The sequence below is a fragment of the Oncorhynchus keta genome, chromosome 16 (genome assembly GCF_023373465.1).
Source record: "Oncorhynchus keta strain PuntledgeMale-10-30-2019 chromosome 16, Oket_V2, whole genome shotgun sequence".
In the NCBI taxonomy this organism is placed as follows: Eukaryota; Metazoa; Chordata; class Actinopteri; order Salmoniformes; family Salmonidae; genus Oncorhynchus; species Oncorhynchus keta.
This window is the reverse complement of record NC_068436.1, coordinates 14,949,944-14,969,050: the sequence shown is the minus strand read 5'-3', so window position 1 is coordinate 14,969,050 and position 19,107 is coordinate 14,949,944. Positions and strand designations below refer to the sequence as shown.

The window sequence follows — 19,107 nt, the reverse complement described above, 5'->3', positions numbered from 1 at the left end:
TTATACAGGTATTAACTGAGTAATACTGCAAGCCATCCACCTCACTGTAGTACTTAAAATAGCCAACAGTGGGCTGAATTGGCTGTACCTTGTAGTTCAGCCTCCGGCGGGCTGCCGATTCCGTCCTGCCACAAGATGGCGGTGTCGTACACAAAGGTGAGCTTGAGCTCTGACTGCAGGTCAAAGTGCTGCCATCCTCCGACGGCGACGGGGGAGTGGAAGACGTAGGACACATAGAGAGGCACGCGCAGAGTCACATAGGACTGGACCAGGTTCAGCACCTAGAGGAAGAGCAACACAGAGATACATAGTCAGGGTCACCTTCAACTGTACCTGGATCAGCATATACCACAGTACTAAACAGAAGGATAGGAACACTTCAGAGCATTCAAGCATGAAAGGTCACATAGAGGGAATTTAACACAGAGGGAATTTCAAAATGTCTACTTTCAACTTGACAGATTACTGAAAAAACGACATCAGACGTGTCAGTTTGTGTGTGTATGTGTGTTTGCATCAGTGCATATGTGTGTATGTCTCTCTCTCTCCAGTACCTGTCCATCCGTCCCGATAGAACCTCCACAGGTGGTGAGCAGCTCGGACATGTCGTAGTAACTATTAAACTCCCACAGACAAGCCTCCAGATTCAGGTTCCTGTAGAATCTCAGGCTGTTGGTGGAGCGCATGTCGGCGCTGTACTGGTAGGGCGATGTCTCGCCGATGATCTCAGGGTTCTTGGTGGCGTCGGTGATGAAGCCGTGGCCCGTCTGGATCTCGTTGAAGTCCAGTAGGTTGGAGCAGCGGTGGTTGCCCACGCGCGTGCCGTCCGGAGACAGGGTCAGCTCGAAGTTGGACAGGGGCCGCGTAGAGATGACCGGTAACATGCCTGAGGAGAAGAGAGGTGAGAGAGAGACGGTTTCAATACATCATCAATCCATTGCAACATTTAGAAATCTTTTAATTACCTGGTAACTGTTTACCCTTGACAACTGATCTTGAATCAGTTCTTTCTACCTCAGTCCAATTGTCAAACTGACTCTAGACCAGTAAGTAAGGACATGACAGAGCCTGTTACTCACCGTCCATGTGCGGCATGTTGACAGTGAGTTTGATGAGGTTAGGGAAGTCAGGGTCGTCAGGGCCGGTGTAGCGGATCTTAGCAGAGAAGGGCTCAGCTCCCACCGTGCCAGAGATACGTGGTTGACACAGACCTACACAGACACACGAGACATATTATTGTCACATAGACAATCATCCTTGAACTCTCCATCACAAGGCCTACGTAACTCTGTCCTAATAAGGACATATAACAGATGTCATCAACAGTCATGAAAGTTGATGTCACTGAACTCTGAAGTCCCCCCCCCCTCCCAGTCTCCACTCACCCTCCTCCCTGCTGACCACCATGATGGGACTGGACAGCTCCAGACCAGCATCCCCGTTCGTATTGAACGCCCGGGCAGCACACTGGACTCTCGACCCAGCCTGGAAGTAGATGGAGTCCAGGGTGATGGACTTAGTGTTGGTGAAGAAGGTGTTGGTGTCCACCTCTCTCAGGGGCGAGGTGACCCCGTCCGACCCGCTGGGGGCGCTGACCAGCCAGCGGTACTGGGTCAGGGTGTCGTTGATGCTCTCCGCCGTGCAGATGGAGCCCGTCTTGTCAAAGTCGTGGTATTTGGGGTTGCAGGCCTGCAGGTGAGGGAGGGGCCACAGATACGTGAGATTATGGCATATGTAATAGGACGATACACAGTCGTCTTGTAAACCGCGCTTTACGAGGCTATATGCAATGGTATATCGGTAATATGTATTTGAGAATACACGTGTACATTTGTTATGCCGGTGAAAGGGTCTCATGTTTAGGATTTAGTCAGAACTGGAGAAAGCATTTCAATGGGAAATGGATTGATTTACCACTTAAACAACAGGTTTTGAAACTATGAAACACAAAGACCTTCAGTTTGAAGCCTCGGCTTTTTGGACTGGATGAAAGTATTCCGACCTTGTCGCTAGCTTAGCTTTACATGGTTAAACACCTGGATATGAGGTGTGTGTGTCTGTGTGTCTAGGGGGTTGCATTCTGCGTGTGTGTGTGTCTGGGCCCTGTGGCCACCACTCACCGTCACACAGACGATGGGGTAGCCAGTAGAGGGGTGAGGGTTGTCCCTGACGCGGGCCGTGTCATCGTACATTAGCAGGGACACCACAGTAGGCACAGCCGGGAAGGTGACATCTGCCACGCTGTCCATCTCCTCGATGTACACAATTGCCTTACTCATCTGATGAACGGGAGAGAGAGATTCAAAACACCATTCCGTGGGTATAGTACACTTTATTGTGTTCTACATTGTAAACTTGGACGTTTGAGAAGGTGGAGTCCTCCTTAGAACAGCATATTTGTAATACCAAAGGAGAAAAGTGAGTTAAAGTGAGCGTACACCTCTAGCATTATTTGTGTCAGGTTAGTGGTATGGTACAGTACATGTCTGGGATGCCACATAGCTGTGTTTATAGGTCACACTGCTCTGTGGGTTGACTTGAGGGACATTCTCATAGCATGGACTCAACCAGGAAGTCTTTTTATAATAGCTGGAGATTTGGGTGCTGGGGCCGCTGAAAGTGGCAGCTGCTGCCTGGCTATTTGTGTGTTCAAGTGTGTGTGCATGCCTTGAGACCCGCTGAGGGTATTTATATGGTGTGTGTGTGTGTGTGTGTCTCGGTGGGTGATCTAGGTGGGTGTCAGCAGCATACCACCCCGCATCTCACTGCTGGCTTGCCTCTGAAGCTAAGCAGGGTTGGTCCTGGATGGGAGACCAGATTCTGCTGGAAGTGCTGTTGGAGTGCCAGTAGGAGGCACTCTTTCCTCTGGTCTAAAATAAAGAAGATCCCAATGCCCCAGGGCAGTGATTGGGGACATTGCCCTGTGTAGGGTGCCATCTTTCGGATGGGACGTTAAACAATGTCCTGACTCTCTGTGGTCACTAAAGATCCCATGGCACTTATTGTAAGAGTAGCGGTTTTAACCCTGGTGTCCTGGCTAAATTCCCAATCTGGCCCTCATACCATCATGGTCACCTAATCATCCCCAGCTTCCAATTGGCACATTCATCTCACCTGTAACTATTCCCCAGGTCGTTGCTGTAAATGAGAATGTGTTCTCAGTCAACTGACCTGGTAAAATAAGGGTTAAATAAATGCATAAAGTGTGTGTGTGTGTGTGTGTGCGTGTGTGCGTGCGTGTGATCCCATGCCCTCAGTCTTACCTGCATATCTGCGACCATGTACTCATCAGGTTTCATGTGGACGACGAAGGCTTCTCTCATCTCTCTCTGGCCGTCATACAGGATCTGCACCTCCACAAAGTGTTCTGTCTCGCCCTCCTTGAACTCCACATCTTGAGAGACACACACAAGGTTAAACAAGAGCATAATAAGGATCTCTATTAAAAATGTATCACATCGTTTTTGGTGTGAATGGGTTATACACGACAGTGCCCAACACAGTATGACAACGATGGCTGTATATTCTACGGTAACAGAATAATGCTGAGAATTTAAAAGGTATGTCAAACAAGAAAAATATCATTGCAAACTTACACAAACCATACAACTCTCTGACAAGACTACTTTTAACAACTGACACTGAACATTTGACGTAAAAACTAATTTACTTGAAGAACAGTGCAGATGCAAAGTTTGGTAACAGAATGACGGTATGTGCTGTTTCTTCAACTAAATGTGTTTTTGTAAAATGTTCAGTGGACATTGTTAAAAGTCGTCCTTGTGCATAGAGTTGTAAGGTTTATTTAACTTTGCAATCATTGTTTTTTCTTTGACATCCATTTTAAAGCGAGTCTCAGCATCATTCTGTTACTGTGGTAAGGCCCCTACCCTTCTCTCATATGGTTATGTTCTAACGCCCATACTAACATCCCACTTACAATGAAGCAATATTTTGGACAATCTAAGAAGGATGTTAGAGTGGATAATGGAACATAGACTACAGTTCCTGTATGTGTACTCACCCTCCGACAGCAGGTTGTAGTCCTCTCTGGACCTTAGGGTTAGTTATGTCTGTGTTACATGATTATAAACTATATGATAACTTAATGCTAGGACTCACCCTCCGACAGCAGGTTGTAGTCCTCTCTGGACCTTAGGGTTAGTTATGTCTGTGTTACATGATTATAAACTATATGATAACTTAATGCTAGGACTCACCCTCCGACAGCAGGTTGTAGTCCTCTCTGGACCTTAGGGTTAGTTATGTCTGTGTTACATGATTATAAACTATATGATAACTTAATGCTAGGACTCACCCTCCGACAGCAGGTTGTAGTCCTCTCTGGACCTTAGGGTTAGTTATGTCTGTGTTACATGATTATAAACTATATGATAACTTAATGCTAGGACTCACCCTCTGACAGCGGGTTATAGTCCTCTCCGGAGGTGGCTGACCCGTCCTTGGTGTGGACCCTGACCAGGGAGACCTTGGTGGTGTCTCCTAGCCTCAGGATAGGGATCTTCACCACGGCTGTCTCCCCCTGGATCTGAGGCTCCCGTACACTGTACTTTATCTCACTGAAACGGATGATGGGCTCTGAGGAGAGAGAATACGGTTAGACTCCCGATGCAAAACAGAACATACTACCGACTCTAACTCTCTAGAGACTGAATAAAATAATTAATAAAACAGTGTTTTGGCATTTAATTTGTAATACTTTGTTAGATAGATCTATACAATGTAGCCCAATGTTCGGTGTGCTAGATATCTCCGTGTTCCTTGGGTAAAGCTTACTGTCTTTCTCGTCAGTAATGGTGACCACCGCCTCGCTCTGTTCCCCTGTGGAGGCTCCGAAGGGTGACTTGCTCTTGGGCGTTCCCAGGACCAGACGGAACTCCTCGTCCTCCTCGTATAGGTTATCATCCACCAGGTTCACCACACACTCCTTCTCACTCTCCCCTGTGGGACAGACGGACAGGGGGAACACAGCGTTAACACATAGAAATATGAGGATATGGGGGGTTGGCATATAAAAAGACATTGAGAGAGAGAAGGGGTAGAGCTAGGGAAGGAGGGAGAGAGAGAGAGAGGGAGTGAGAGAAGGGGGAGAGCTAGGGAAGGAGGGAGAGAGAGAGAGAGGAGTGAGAGAAGGGGGAGAGCTAGGGAAGGAGGGAGAGAGAGAGAGGGGGGTTAGTGAGAGAAGGGGGAGAGCTAGGGAAGGAGGGAGGGAGAGAGATCAGAGGGAGGAGAGAAGGGGGAGAGCTAGGGAAGGAGGGAGAGAGAGACAGGGAGGAGTCCGAGAGATAGGGGGAGAGCTAGGGAAGGAGGGCACTGAGAGAGAGAGAATTAGGAGTGAGAGAAGGGGGAGAGCTAGGGAAGGAGGGAGAGAGTTTAGATTGCTCAGAGGGAATGTGAGAGAAGGGGGAGAGCTAGGGAAGGAGGGAAAGAGAAACAAGTGAGAGAAGGGGGAGAGAGAGAGGGAGGGAGAGAAGGGGTTAGAGAGAGAGAGGGTGAAGAGGGAGAGAAGGGGTAGAGCTAGGGAAGGAGGGTTAGAGAGAGAACAGGGTTAGGGAGAGAAGGGGGAGAGAGAGAGGGTTAGGGAGAGAAGGGGGAGAGAGAGACAGGGGTGAAGAGGGAGAGAAAACAGGGTAGAGCTAGGGAAGGAGGGTGGTTATGTTAGCGCTAAAACAGTGTTATAGAGAGAGAAGAGGGGGGAGAGAAGGGGGAGAGAGAGAGGGGTGAAGAGGGAGAGACAGGGGTAGAGCTAGGGAAGGAGGGAGAGAGAGAGAGAGGGGTTAGTGAGAGGAAGGGAGAGATTGAGAGAGTAAGAGAAGGGGGAGAGAGAGGGGGGGGTAAAGAGGAAGAGAAGGAGAGAGGAGAGAGGGAGAGAGAGACAGAGAAAGGGAGGGATATGGAGAGAGAGAGAGAAACAGAAAGAGAGAGAGACCGGGGTTACCTGGGAAGAAGGTGATGAGTGACCCGTCCGTGTTGGGCCTTTCATCATAATCCATCATGACCTGGGCAGAGCCTTGGCGGGTGTAGCAGCGCACCGTAGACCTGTGACTAATGTCTCCACTACGATACACTACGGCCTTCATCTCCCCGTCCGCCTCATCCACCTTATAGGCAGCATCCTTGAACTGAACCTTGGGCACTGGAATGATAAGTAGATTTGAATTAGGCTCTGAAGAGAACAGAATACTACTTATTAGTACTGTGGTTTTCTAGTAGCTCAATATTATTTTCATGGCTTCTGCATAGGGAGTTAGTTTAATTTTTAGTTTAATTTCTCATTGCTCACTGACTAAATGTGCCTTAGACAATCATCTCAAAGCTACTTTTATATGGATAACAAAACACAAACAATTCATACAAAGAGAAAAGCTAAAACAGTGGTTATGTTAACACTAAAACAGTGGTTATGTTAACGCTAAAACAGTGGTTATGTTAACGCTAAAACAGTGGTTATGTTAACGCTAAAACAGTGGTTATGTTAACACTAAAACAGTGGTTATGTTAACGCTAAAACAGTGGTTATATTAACGCTAAAACAGTGGTTATGTTAACGCTAAAACAGTGGTTATGTTAACGCTAAAACAGTGGTTATGTTAACACTAAAACAGTGGTTATGTTAACGCTAAAACAGTGGTTATGTTAACGCTAAAACAGTGGTTATGTTAACGCTAAAACAGTGGTTATGTTAACGCTAAAACAGTGGTTATGTTAACGCTAAAACAGTGGTTATGTTAACGCTAAAACAGTGGTTATGTTAACGCTAAAACAGTGGTTATGTTAACGCTAAAACAGTGGTTATGTTAACGCTAAAACAGTGGTTATGTTAACGCTAAAACAGTGGTTATGTTAACACTAAAACAGTGGTTATGTTAACGCTAAAACAGTGGTTATGTTAACGCTAAAACAGTGGTTATGTTAACACTAAAACAGTGGTTATGTTAACGCTAAAACAGTGGTTATGTTAACACTAAAACAGTGGTTATGTTAACACTAAAACAGTGGTTATGTTAACGCTAAAACAGTGGTTATGTTAACGCTAAAACAGTGTTTATGTTAATGCTAAAACAGTGGTTATGTTAACGCTAAAACAGTGGTTATGTTAACGCTAAAACAGTGGTTATGTTAACGCTAAAACAGTGGTTATGTTAACGCTAAAACAGTGGTTATGTTAACGCTAAAACAGTGGTTATGTTAACATTAATAGTGATGATGGTCTTGCTAAAACAGTAGTTATGTTAACGTGGTGGTCTTGCTGGGGGCTATATATCACATGTGTAAAACAGTGGTTATGTTAACGCTAAAACAGTGGTTATGTTAACGCTAAAACAGTGGTTATGTTAATGCTAAAACAGTGGTTATGTTAACGCTAAAACAGTGGTTATGTTAACGCTAAAACAGTGGTTATGCTAGAGCTAAAACAGTGGTTATGTTAACGCTAAAACAGTGGTTATGCTAAAGCTAAAACAGTGGTTATGTTAATGCTAAAACAGTGGTTATGTTAACGCTAAAACAGTGGTTATGTTAACGCTAAAACAGTGGTTATGTTAACGCTAAAACAGTGGTTATGTTAACGCTAAAACAGTGGTTATGTTAACGCTAAAACAGTGGTTATGTTAACGCTAAAACAGTGGTTATGCTAGAGCTAAAACAGTGGTTATGCTAGAGCTAAAACAGTGGTTATGCTAGAGCTAAAACAGTGGTTATGGGAGGGTGGTCTTGCTGGGGGCTATATATCTATATGTGTGGGGATGTGTTACAGAGTGTGTATAACTCACGGTCAGTATCAGTATCATTAATAGTGATGGTGGTCTTGCTGGGGGCTATATATCTACATGTGTGGGGATGTGTTACAGAGTGTGTATAACTCACGGTCAGTATCAGTATCATTAATAGTGATGATGGTCTTGCTGGGGGCTATATATCTACATGTGTGGGGATGTGTTACAGAGTGTGTATAACTCACGGTCAGTATCAGTATCATTAATAGTGATGGTGGTCTTGCTGGGGGCTATATATCTACATGTGTGGGGATGTGTTACAGAGTGTGTATAACTCACGGTCAGTATCAGTATCATTAATAGTGATGATGGTCTTGCTGGGGGCTATATATCTACATGTGTGGGGATGTGTTACAGAGTGTGTATAACTCACGGTCAGTAACAGTATCATTAATAGTGATGATGGTCTTGCTGGGGGCTATATATCTACATGTGTGGGGATGTGTTACAGAGTGTGTATAACTCACGGTCAGTAACAGTATCATTAATAGTGATGATGGTCTTGCTGGGGGCTATATATCTACATGTGTGGGGATGTGTTACAGAGTGTGTATAACTCACGGTCAGTAACAGTATCATTAATAGTGATGATGGTCTTGCTGGGGGCTATATATCTACATGTGTGGGGATGTGTTACAGAGTGTGTATAACTCACGGTCAGTAACAGTATCATTAATAGTGATGATGGTCTTGCTGGGGGCTATATATCTACATGTGTGGGGATGTGTTACAGAGTGTGTATAACTCACGGTCAGTAACAGTATCATTAATAGTGATGATGGTCTTGCTGGGGGCTATATATCTACATGTGTGGGGATGTGTTACAGAGTGTGTATAACTCACGGTCAGTAACAGTATCATTAATAGTGATGATGGTCTTGCTGGGGGCTATATATCTACATGTGTGGGGATGTGTTACAGAGTGTGTATAACTCACGGTCAGTATCAGTATCATTAATAGTGATGATGGTCTTGCTGGGGGCTATATATCTACATGTGTGGGGAATGTGTTACAGAGTGTGTATAACTCACGGTCAGTAACAGTATCATTAATAGTGATGATGGTCTTGCTGGGGGCTATATATCTACATGTGTGGGAATGTGTTACAGAGTGTGTATAACTCACGGTCAGTAACAGTATCATTAATAGTGATGATGGTCTTGCTGGGGGCTATATATCTACATGTGTGGGGATGTGTTACAGAGTGTGTATAACTCACGGTCAGTAACAGTATCATTAATAGTGATGATGGTCTTGCTGGGGGCTATATATCTACATGTGTGGGGATGTGTTACAGAGTGTGTATAACTCACGGTCAGTAACAGTATCATTAATAGTGATGATGGTCTTGCTGGGGGCTATATATCTACATGTGTGGGGATGTGTTACAGAGTGTGTATAACTCACGGTCAGTAACAGTATCATTAATAGTGATGATGGTCTTGCTGGGGGCTATATATCTACATGTGTGGGGATGTGTTACAGAGTGTGTATAACTCACGGTCAGTATCAGTATCATTAATAGTGATGATGGTCTTGCTGGGGGCTATATATCTACATGTGTGGGGATGTGTTACAGAGTGTGTATAACTCACGGTCAGTAACAGTATCATTAATAGTGATGATGGTCTTGCTGGGGGCTATATATCTACATGTGTGGGGATGTGTTACAGAGTGTGTATAACTCACGGTCAGTAACAGTATCATTAATAGTGATGATGGTCTTGCTGGGGGCTATATATCTACATGTGTGGGGATGTGTTACAGAGTGTGTATAACTCACGGTCAGTAACAGTATCATTAATAGTGATGATGGTCTTGCTGGGGGCTATATATCTACATGTGTGGGGATGTGTTACAGAGTGTGTATAACTCACGGTCAGTAACAGTATCATTAATAGTGATGATGGTCTTGCTGGGGGCTATATATCTACATGTGTGGGGATGTGTTACAGAGTGTGTATAACTCACGGTCAGTAACAGTATCATTAAGAGTGATGATGGTCTTGCTGGGGGCTATATATCTACATGTGTGGGGATGTGTTACAGAGTGTGTATAACTCACGGTCAGTAACAGTATCATTAATAGTGATGATGGTCTTGCTGGGGGCTATATATCTACATGTGTGGGGATGTGTTACAGAGTGTGTATAACTCACGGTCAGTAACAGTATCATTAATAGTGATGATGGTCTTGCTGGGGGCTATATATCTACATGTGTGGGGATGTGTTACAGAGTGTGTATAACTCACGGTCAGTAACAGTATCATTAATAGTGATGATGGTCTTGCTGGGGGCTATATATCTACATGTGTGGGGATGTGTTACAGAGTGTGTATAACTCACGGTCAGTAACAGTATCATTAATAGTGATGATGGTCTTGCTGGGGGCTATATATCTACATGTGTGGGGATGTGTTACAGAGTGTGTATAACTCACGGTCAGTAACAGTATCATTAATAGTGATGATGGTCTTGCTGGGGGCTATATCTACATGTGTGGGGATGTGTTACAGAGTGTGTATAACTCACGGTCAGTAACAGTATCATTAATAGTGATGATGGTCTTGCTGGGGGCTATATATCTACATGTGTGGGGATGTGTTACAGAGTGTGTATAACTCACGGTCAGTAACAGTATCATTAATAGTGATGATGGTCTTGCTGGGGGCTATATATCTACATGTGTGGGGATGTGTTACAGAGTGTGTATAACTCACGGTCAGTAACAGTATCATTAATAGTGATGATGGTCTTGCTGGGGGCTATATATCTACATGTGTGGGGATGTGTTACAGAGTGTGTATAACTCACGGTCAGTAACAGTATCATTAATAGTGATGATGGTCTTGCTGGGGGCTATATATCTACATGTGTGGGGATGTGTTACAGAGTGTGTATAACTCACGGTCAGTATCAGTATCATTAATAGTGATGATGGTCTTGCTGGGGGCTATATATCTACATGTGTGGGGATGTGTTACAGTGTTACATGTGTATAACTCACGGTCAGTAACAGTATCATTAATAGTGATGATGGTCTTGCTGGGGGCTATATATCTACATGTGTGGGAATGTGTTACAGAGTGTGTATAACTCACGGTCAGTAACAGTATCATTAATAGTGATGATGGTCTTGCTGGGGGCTATATATCTACATGTGTGGGGATGTGTTACAGAGTGTGTATAACTCACGGTCAGTAACAGTATCATTAATAGTGATGATGGTCTTGCTGGGGGCTATATATCTACATGTGTGGGGATGTGTTACAGAGTGTGTATAACTCACGGTCAGTAACAGTATCATTAATAGTGATGATGGTCTTGCTGGGGGCTATATATCTACATGTGTGGGGATGTGTTACAGAGTGTGTATAACTCACGGTCAGTAACAGTATCATTAATAGTGATGATGGTCTTGCTGGGGGCTATATATCTACATGTGTGGGGATGTGTTACAGAGTGTGTATAACTCACGGTCAGTAACAGTATCATTAATAGTGATGATGGTCTTGCTGGGGGCTATATATCTACATGTGTGGGGATGTGTTACAGAGTGTGTATAACTCACGGTCAGTAACAGTATCATTAATAGTGATGATGGTCTTGCTGGGGGCTATATATCTACATGTGTGGGGATGTGTTACAGAGTGTGTATAACTCACGGTCAGTAACAGTATCATTAATAGTGATGATGGTCTTGCTGGGGGCTATATATCTACATGTGTGGGAATGTGTTACAGAGTGTGTATAACTCACGGTCAGTAACAGTATCATTAATAGTGATGATGGTCTTGCTGGGGGCTATATATCTACATGTGTGGGGATGTGTTACAGAGTGTGTATAACTCACGGTCAGTAACAGTATCATTAATAGTGATGATGGTCTTGCTGGGGGCTATATATCTACATGTGTGGGGATGTGTTACAGAGTGTGTATAACTCACGGTCAGTAACAGTATCATTAATAGTGATGATGGTCTTGCTGGGGGCTATATATCTACATGTGTGGGGATGTGTTACAGAGTGTGTATAACTCACGGTCAGTAACAGTATCATTAATAGTGATGATGGTCTTGCTGGGGGCTATATATCTACATGTGTGGGGATGTGTTACAGAGTGTGTATAACTCACGGTCAGTAACAGTATCATTAATAGTGATGATGGTCTTGCTGGGGGCTATATATCTACATGTGTGGGGATGTGTTACAGAGTGTGTATAACTCACGGTCAGTAACAGTATCATTAATAGTGATGATGGTCTTGCTGGGCTCTCCCAGCACAGCGTTCATGGGCATCCTCAGCACCAGGTCAAAGGTTTCCGGCCCCTCCAGCTCCGGCTGACCCAGGTCATCCAGGATGGTCACTCTGAATGTCTGCATGGTCACCCCGGGGGCAAAATCCAGGTTACGGCTGATGCCCACGTAGTCCAGGCCGGCTGGCAGGGGAACATAGAAATAGAACATTACACATATATCTTTATGGAGAGAGAGCCAGCAAGGGCATTGGAATACTACCATAACAGAGAGAGATGACACCGGAATGTTTGAGAAATATTAGGAACGATCGGGAATTCTGTGTAATTACACTGATAGAGAGATTGTGAGTAATGTGAAAACAGAGATTGAGGGACTCCAGGGGAATTGTAAATACTGTGACACATACAGTGGCTTGTGAAAGAATTCACCCCCCTTGCCATTTTTCCTATTTTGTTGCCTTACAACCTAGAATTAAAATATATTTTTTTGGGGGGGTTTGTATCTTTTGATTTACACAACATGCCTACCACTCTGAAGATACAAAATATGTTTTATTATGGAACAAACAAGAAATAACACAAAAAACCTGAAAACTTGAGTGTGCATAACTATTCACACCCCCAAAGTCAATACTTTGTAGAGGCACCTTTTGCAGCAATTACAGCTGCAAGTCTCTTGGGGTATGTCTCTATAAGCTTGGCACATCTAGCCACTGGGATTTTGCCCATTCTTCAAGGCAAAACTGCTCCAGCTCCTTCAAGTTGCATGGGTTCCGCAATCTTTAAGTCATACCACAGAGTCTCAATTGGATTGAGGTCTGGGCTTTGACTAGGCCATTCCAAGACATTTCAATGTTTCCCCTTAAACCACTCAAGTGTTGCTTTAGCAGTATGCTTAGGGTCACTGTCCTGCTGGAAGGTGAACCTCCGTCCCAGTCTCAAATCTCTGGAAGACTGAAACAGGTTTCCCTGAAGAATTTCCCGGTATTTAAGCGCCATCCATCATTCCTTCAATTTTGACCAGTTTCCCAGTCCCTGTCGATGAAAAACATTCCCAAAGAATGATGCTGCCACCACCATGCTTCACTGTGGGGATGGTGTTCTCTGGGTTGGGTTTGCGCTAGACATAGCGCTTTCCTTGATGGCCAAAAAGTGAAATTTTATTCTCATCCGACCAGAGTACCTTCCATATGTTTAGGGAGTCTCCCACATGCCTTTTGGCAAACACCAAACATGTTTGCTTATTTATTTCTTTAAGAAATGGCTTTTTTTCTGGCCACTCTTTCGTAAAGCCCAGCTCTGTGGAGTGTACGGCTTGAAGTGGACAGACACTCCAATCTCCGCTGTGGAGCTTTGCAGCTCCTTCAGGGTTATCTCTGGTCTCTTTGTTGCCTCTCTGATTAATGCCCTCCTTGCCTGGTCCGTGAGTTTTGGTGGGCTGCCTTCTCTTGGCAGGTTTGTTGTAGTGCCATATTCTTTCCATTTTTGAATAATGGATTTAATGGTGCTCCGTGGATGTTCAAAGTTTCGTATATTTTTTTATAACCCAACCCTGATCTGTACTTCTCCACAACTTTATCCCTGACCTGTTTGGAGAGCCCCTTGGTCTTAATGGTGATGCTTGCTTGGTGGTGACGCTTGCTTGGTGGTGCTACAGACTCTGGGGCCTGCAACACCACTAAGAACAGGTGTAAATATACTGAGATCATGTGACACTTAGATTGTACACAGGTGGACTTTATTTAACTAATTATGTGACTTCTGAAGGTAATGGGTTGCACCAGATCTTCTTCAGGGGCTTTGTAGCAAAGGGGGTGAATATACAGTATATATTCTTTTTTATTTTTTATTTTTTTAAACAAGTTATTTTTTTTCATTTCATTTCACCAATTTGGACTATTTTGTGTATGCCCATTACATTACATTTAAATTACAGGTTGTAATGCAACAAGATAGGAAAAACGCTAGGGGGGATGAATACTTTTGCAAGGCACTGTATTCTGGAAACGCTACACCACAAAGAGGATAGGAATAATATATCTAACATTCACGTTCTTCTTCTGACCTTCAGCAGAGACGGGGTCACTCTTCCTGGAGCGGACGGTCACTGTGGCCGTCTTGGAGAGGTCAGTGCCAGTCCTCCAGACCCTGACCTCCACATAGCCTGAACTCTCATCCACAATGTAATCTAGTTCTCCGAAATACAGAGAGGGCTCTGTGGGTTAGAGGGAGAAAGAGAGAGATGGGGGAGGGAGGGGAGAGAGAGAGAGGTCAGGTCAGGTCAGTATATTATCATCTACATCTTACAGATATGAACATAAAGTTACTAAAATGTGGTTTTGATTAAGGATGTCTTTGGGGTAGAAGCTGTCATGGGATAATCCAAATTTCTGGTCTGAACTCGGCTTGACAGATAAAGTTGGTACGGCTGAGGGGGTCATCCCCCTCTTTCCCTCTCTTTCCAGGAAGAGACCTGTCATCCCACTCATCCCTTCATCATCCTCCCCTCATCGCGGCCAGACAGTGTCGTCTGAACTCAGTGCCAGAGGTCTACAGTGCACACCTGAAAAGCCAGGTAGAAATGGGGGATAAGTGAAAGGGGGATGAGTTGGGGGGAGAAGAGGGATGGGATGTCCACCTTGTCTGATGACAGTAGCACTGATAAGAGGGAGGAGACGGGGGAGGCAGCACAGACAGGAGGATCTCTCTACCTCTCCCTCTCTGAGTAATAGACTAGAGGGAAGGAATGCATATCTTTGGAACACACAACGGATTAATTTCTCTACACCCCTCTATAACAGCCAGACTGATCATCACTGACAAGCTACCGCTGTCTACTGTCCACCCCTCTATAACAGCCAGACTGATCATCACTGACAAGCTACCGCTGTCTACTGTCCACCCCTCTATAACAGCCAGACTGATCATCACTGACAAGCTACCGCTGTCTACTGTCCACCCCTCTATAACAGCCAGACTCATCATCACTGACAAGCTACCGCTGTCTACTGTCCACCCCTCTATAACAGCCAGACTGATCATCACTGACAAGCTACCGCTGTCTACTGTCCACCCCTCTATAACAGCCAGACTGATCATCACTGACAAGCTACCGCTGTCTACTGTCCACCCCTCTATAACAGCCAGACTGATCATCACTGACAAGCTACCGCTGTCTACTGTCCACCCCTCTATAACAGCCAGACTGATCATCACTGACAAGCTACCGCTGTCTACTGTCCACCCCTCTATAACAGCCAGACTGATCATCACTGACAAGCTACCGCTGTCTACTGTCCACCCCTCTATAACAGCCAGACTGATCATCACTGACAAGCTACCGCTGTCTACTGTCCACCCCTCTATAACAGCCAGACTGATCATCACTGACAAGCTACCGCTGTCTACTGTACACTCCTCTATAACAGCCAGAATCATCATCACTGACAAGCTACCGCTGTCTACTGTCCACCCCTCTATAACAGCCAGACTGATCATCACTGACAAGCTACCGCTGTCTACTGTCCACCCCTCTATAACAGCCAGACTGATCATCACTGACAAGCTACCGCTGTCTACTGTCCACCCCTCTATAACAGCCAGAATGATCATCACTGACAAGCTACCGCTGTCTACTGTCCACCCCTCTATAACAGCCAGACTCATCATCACTGACAAGCTACCGCTGTCTACTGTACACCCCTCTATAACAGCCAGAATCATCATCACTGACAAGCTACCGCTGTCTACTGTCCACCCTCTATAACAGCCAGAATGATCATCACTGACAAGCTACCGCTGTCTACTGTCCACCCCTCTATAACAGCCAGACTCATCATCACTGACAAGCTACCGCTGTCTACTGTACACCCTCTATAACAGCCAGACTGATCATCACTGACAAGCTACCGCTGTCCACCCCTCTATAACAGCCAGACTGTCATCACTGACAAGCTACCGCTCTATACCCCTCTATAACAGCCAGACTGATCATCACTGACAAGCTACCGCTGTCTACTGTCCACCCCTCTATAACAGCCAGACTGATCATCACTGACAAGCTACCGCTGTCTACTGTCCACCCCTCTATAACAGCCAGACTGATCATCACTGACAAGCTACCGCTGTCTACTGTCCACCCCTCTATAACAGCCAGACTGATCATCACTGACAAGCTACCGCTGTCTACTGTACACCCCTCTATAACAGCCAGACTCATCATCACTGACAAGCTACCGCTGTCTACTGTACACCCCTCTATAACAGCCAGACTCATCATCACTGACAAGCTACCGCTGTCTACTGTACACCCCTCTATAACAGCCAGACTCATCATCACTGACAAGCTACCGCTGTCTACTGTCCACCCCTCTATAACAGCCAGACTCATCATCACTGACAAGCTACCGCTGTCTACTGTACACCCCTCTATAACAGCCAGACTCATCATCACTGACAAGCTACCGCTGTCTACTGTCCACCCCTCTATAACAGCCAGACTCATCATCACTGACAAGCTACCGCTGTCTACTGTACACCCCTCTATAACAGCCAGACTCATCATCACTGACAAGCTACCGCTGTCTACTGTACACCCCTCTATAACAGCCAGACTCATCATCACTGACAAGCTACCGCTGTCTACTGTACACCCCTCTATAACAGCCAGACTCATCATCACTGACAAGCTACCGCTGTCTACTGTACACCCCTCTATAACAGCCAGACTCATCATCACTGACAAGCTACCGCTGTCTACTGTACACCCTATAACAGCCAGACTCATCATCACTGACAAGCTACCGCTGTCTACTGTACACCCTCTATAACAGCCAGACTCATCATCACTGACAAGCTACCGCTGTCTACTGTACACCCCTCTATAACAGCCAGAATCATCATCACTGACAAGCTACCGCTGTCTACTGTCCACCCCTCTATAACAGCCAGACTCATCATCACTGACAAGCTACCGCTGTCTACTGTACACCCTCTATAACAGCCAGACTCATCATCACTGACAAGCTACCGCTGTCTACTGTACACCCCTCTATAACAGCCAGACTCATCATCACTGACAAGCTACCGCTGTCTACTGTACACCCTATAACAGCCAGACTCATCATCACTGACAAGCTACCGCTGTCTACTGTACACCCCTCTATAACAGCCAGACTCATCATCACTGACAAGCTACCGCTGTCTACTGTACACCCTATAACAGCCAGACTCATCATCACTGACAAGCTACCGCTGTCTACTGTACACCCCTCTATAACAGCCAGAATCATCATCACTGACAAGCTACCGCTGTCTACTGTCCACCCCTCTATAACAGCCAGACTGATCATCACTGACAAGCTACCGCTGTCTACTGTACACCCCTCTATAACAGCCAGAATCATCATCACTGACAAGCTACCGCTGTCTACTGTCCACCCCTCTATAACAGCCAGACTCATCATCACTGACAAGCTACCGCTGTCTACTGTACACCCCTCTATAACAGCCAGAATCATCATCACTGACAAGCTACCGCTGTCTACTGTCCACCCCTCTATAACAGCCAGACTGATCATCACTGACAAGCTACTGCTGTCTACTGTCCACCCCTCTATAACAGCCAGACTCATCATCACTGACAAGCTACCGCTGTCTACTGTCCACCCCTCTATAACAGCCAGACTCATCATCACTGACAAGCTACCGCTGTCTACTGTACACCCCTCTATAACAGCCAGACTCATCATCACTGACAAGCTACCGCTGTCTACTGTCCACCCCTCTATAACAGCCAGACTCATCATCACTGACAAGCTACCGCTGTCTACTGTACACCCCTCTATAACAGCCAGACTCATCATCACTGACAAGCTACCGCTGTCTACTGTCCACCCCTCTATAACAGCCAGACTGATCATCACTGACAAGCTACCGCTGTCTACTGTCCACCCCTCTATAACAGCCAGACTCATCATCACTGACAAGCTACTGCTGTCTACTGTACACCCCTCTATAACAGCCAGACTGATCATCACTGACAAGCTACCGCTGTCTACTGTCCACCCCTCTATAACAGCCAGACTGATCATCACTGACAAGCTACCGCTGTCTACTGTACACCCCTCTATAACAGCCAGACTCATCATCACTGACAAGCTACCGCTGTCTACTGTACACCCCTCTATAACAGCCAGACTGATCATCACTGACAAGCTACCGCTGTCTACTGTCCACCCCTCTATAACAGCCAGAATGATCATCACTGACAAGCTACCGCTGTCTACTGTACATCCACTAATGAGGATGATCTATAATTGAGCCTTCTGCCATTTCTATAAGGGGCAGATACAATATTGTGACACTCGTGATTATTTAGTCTATAGCTGGATAAAATAGTAAAAGTAAGACATGGAGAATAGGAAGTATGTACACATTTAACTGACTGTTAGGTGAAGAGGATTTTAAGAGGTGGTCTAGAGATGTTTTTAGACTAGGGCTTGTACTGCCGCAGTCAGAAAACCACCGCTGACCCGCTGAAACTTGGCTTACTCTCAATGCCTCTCAATCACCAGAGATACTGTTTAGTACCAGGGGCGGCTGGTTAGGGGGAAGGAGACATGGCAATCCCTAAAGGATCACTGAGAAGGAAGAGCCAGACTAATAACAATGAAGCCTAATGCTGGCCGGGGTCCCAACCACAGGTTTACTCAGCCAGGAAGATGGGTTTACACACACACACACGCACGCACACACGCACGCACGCACGCACGCACACACACACACACACACACACACAGTGTTGTCACTTTAGATTTCAGGACCCACCAAGAAGTTTGTGGCACAATGGAGGAATGGATCTTTACATTGAGAAGACATCTCCTCTTGTCGCCTGGAGATCATGTCTGGGAATGCACGCTGATTACTTAGACATAACGTTTCCATTGTACTCCAAATTACAGGGGAGGAAGTGGGGAGTGTAGCCCTGACTGTGAGTGTGTCTGTCATTAGAATAAACCAGTTAGTGAAATAAATTAGCTCTGAAGGGTG

At 45.4% G+C, this 19,107-nt stretch overlaps 1 protein-coding gene across 1 annotated transcript in view; it reads right to left on the bottom strand.

Moving 5' to 3' along the window:
• The window catches only part of frem3 (Fras1 related extracellular matrix 3), a 70,982-nt gene that overhangs the window by 10,664 nt on the left and 41,211 nt on the right, over positions 1-19,107 (bottom strand). Inside the window, exons 7-17 of the mRNA XM_052464779.1 lie at positions 14,123-14,272; positions 12,028-12,237; positions 5,960-6,157; positions 4,798-4,962; positions 4,417-4,599; positions 3,264-3,394; positions 2,121-2,279; positions 1,386-1,689; positions 1,080-1,211; positions 555-886; positions 89-281 (exon numbers count right to left, since the gene is read on the bottom strand). Of these exons, the coding sequence (XP_052320739.1) occupies positions 89-281; positions 555-886; positions 1,080-1,211; positions 1,386-1,689; positions 2,121-2,279; positions 3,264-3,394; positions 4,417-4,599; positions 4,798-4,962; positions 5,960-6,157; positions 12,028-12,237; positions 14,123-14,272 (2,157 nt within the window). The remainder of the gene's footprint in view (positions 1-88; positions 282-554; positions 887-1,079; positions 1,212-1,385; positions 1,690-2,120; positions 2,280-3,263; positions 3,395-4,416; positions 4,600-4,797; positions 4,963-5,959; positions 6,158-12,027; positions 12,238-14,122; positions 14,273-19,107) is intronic.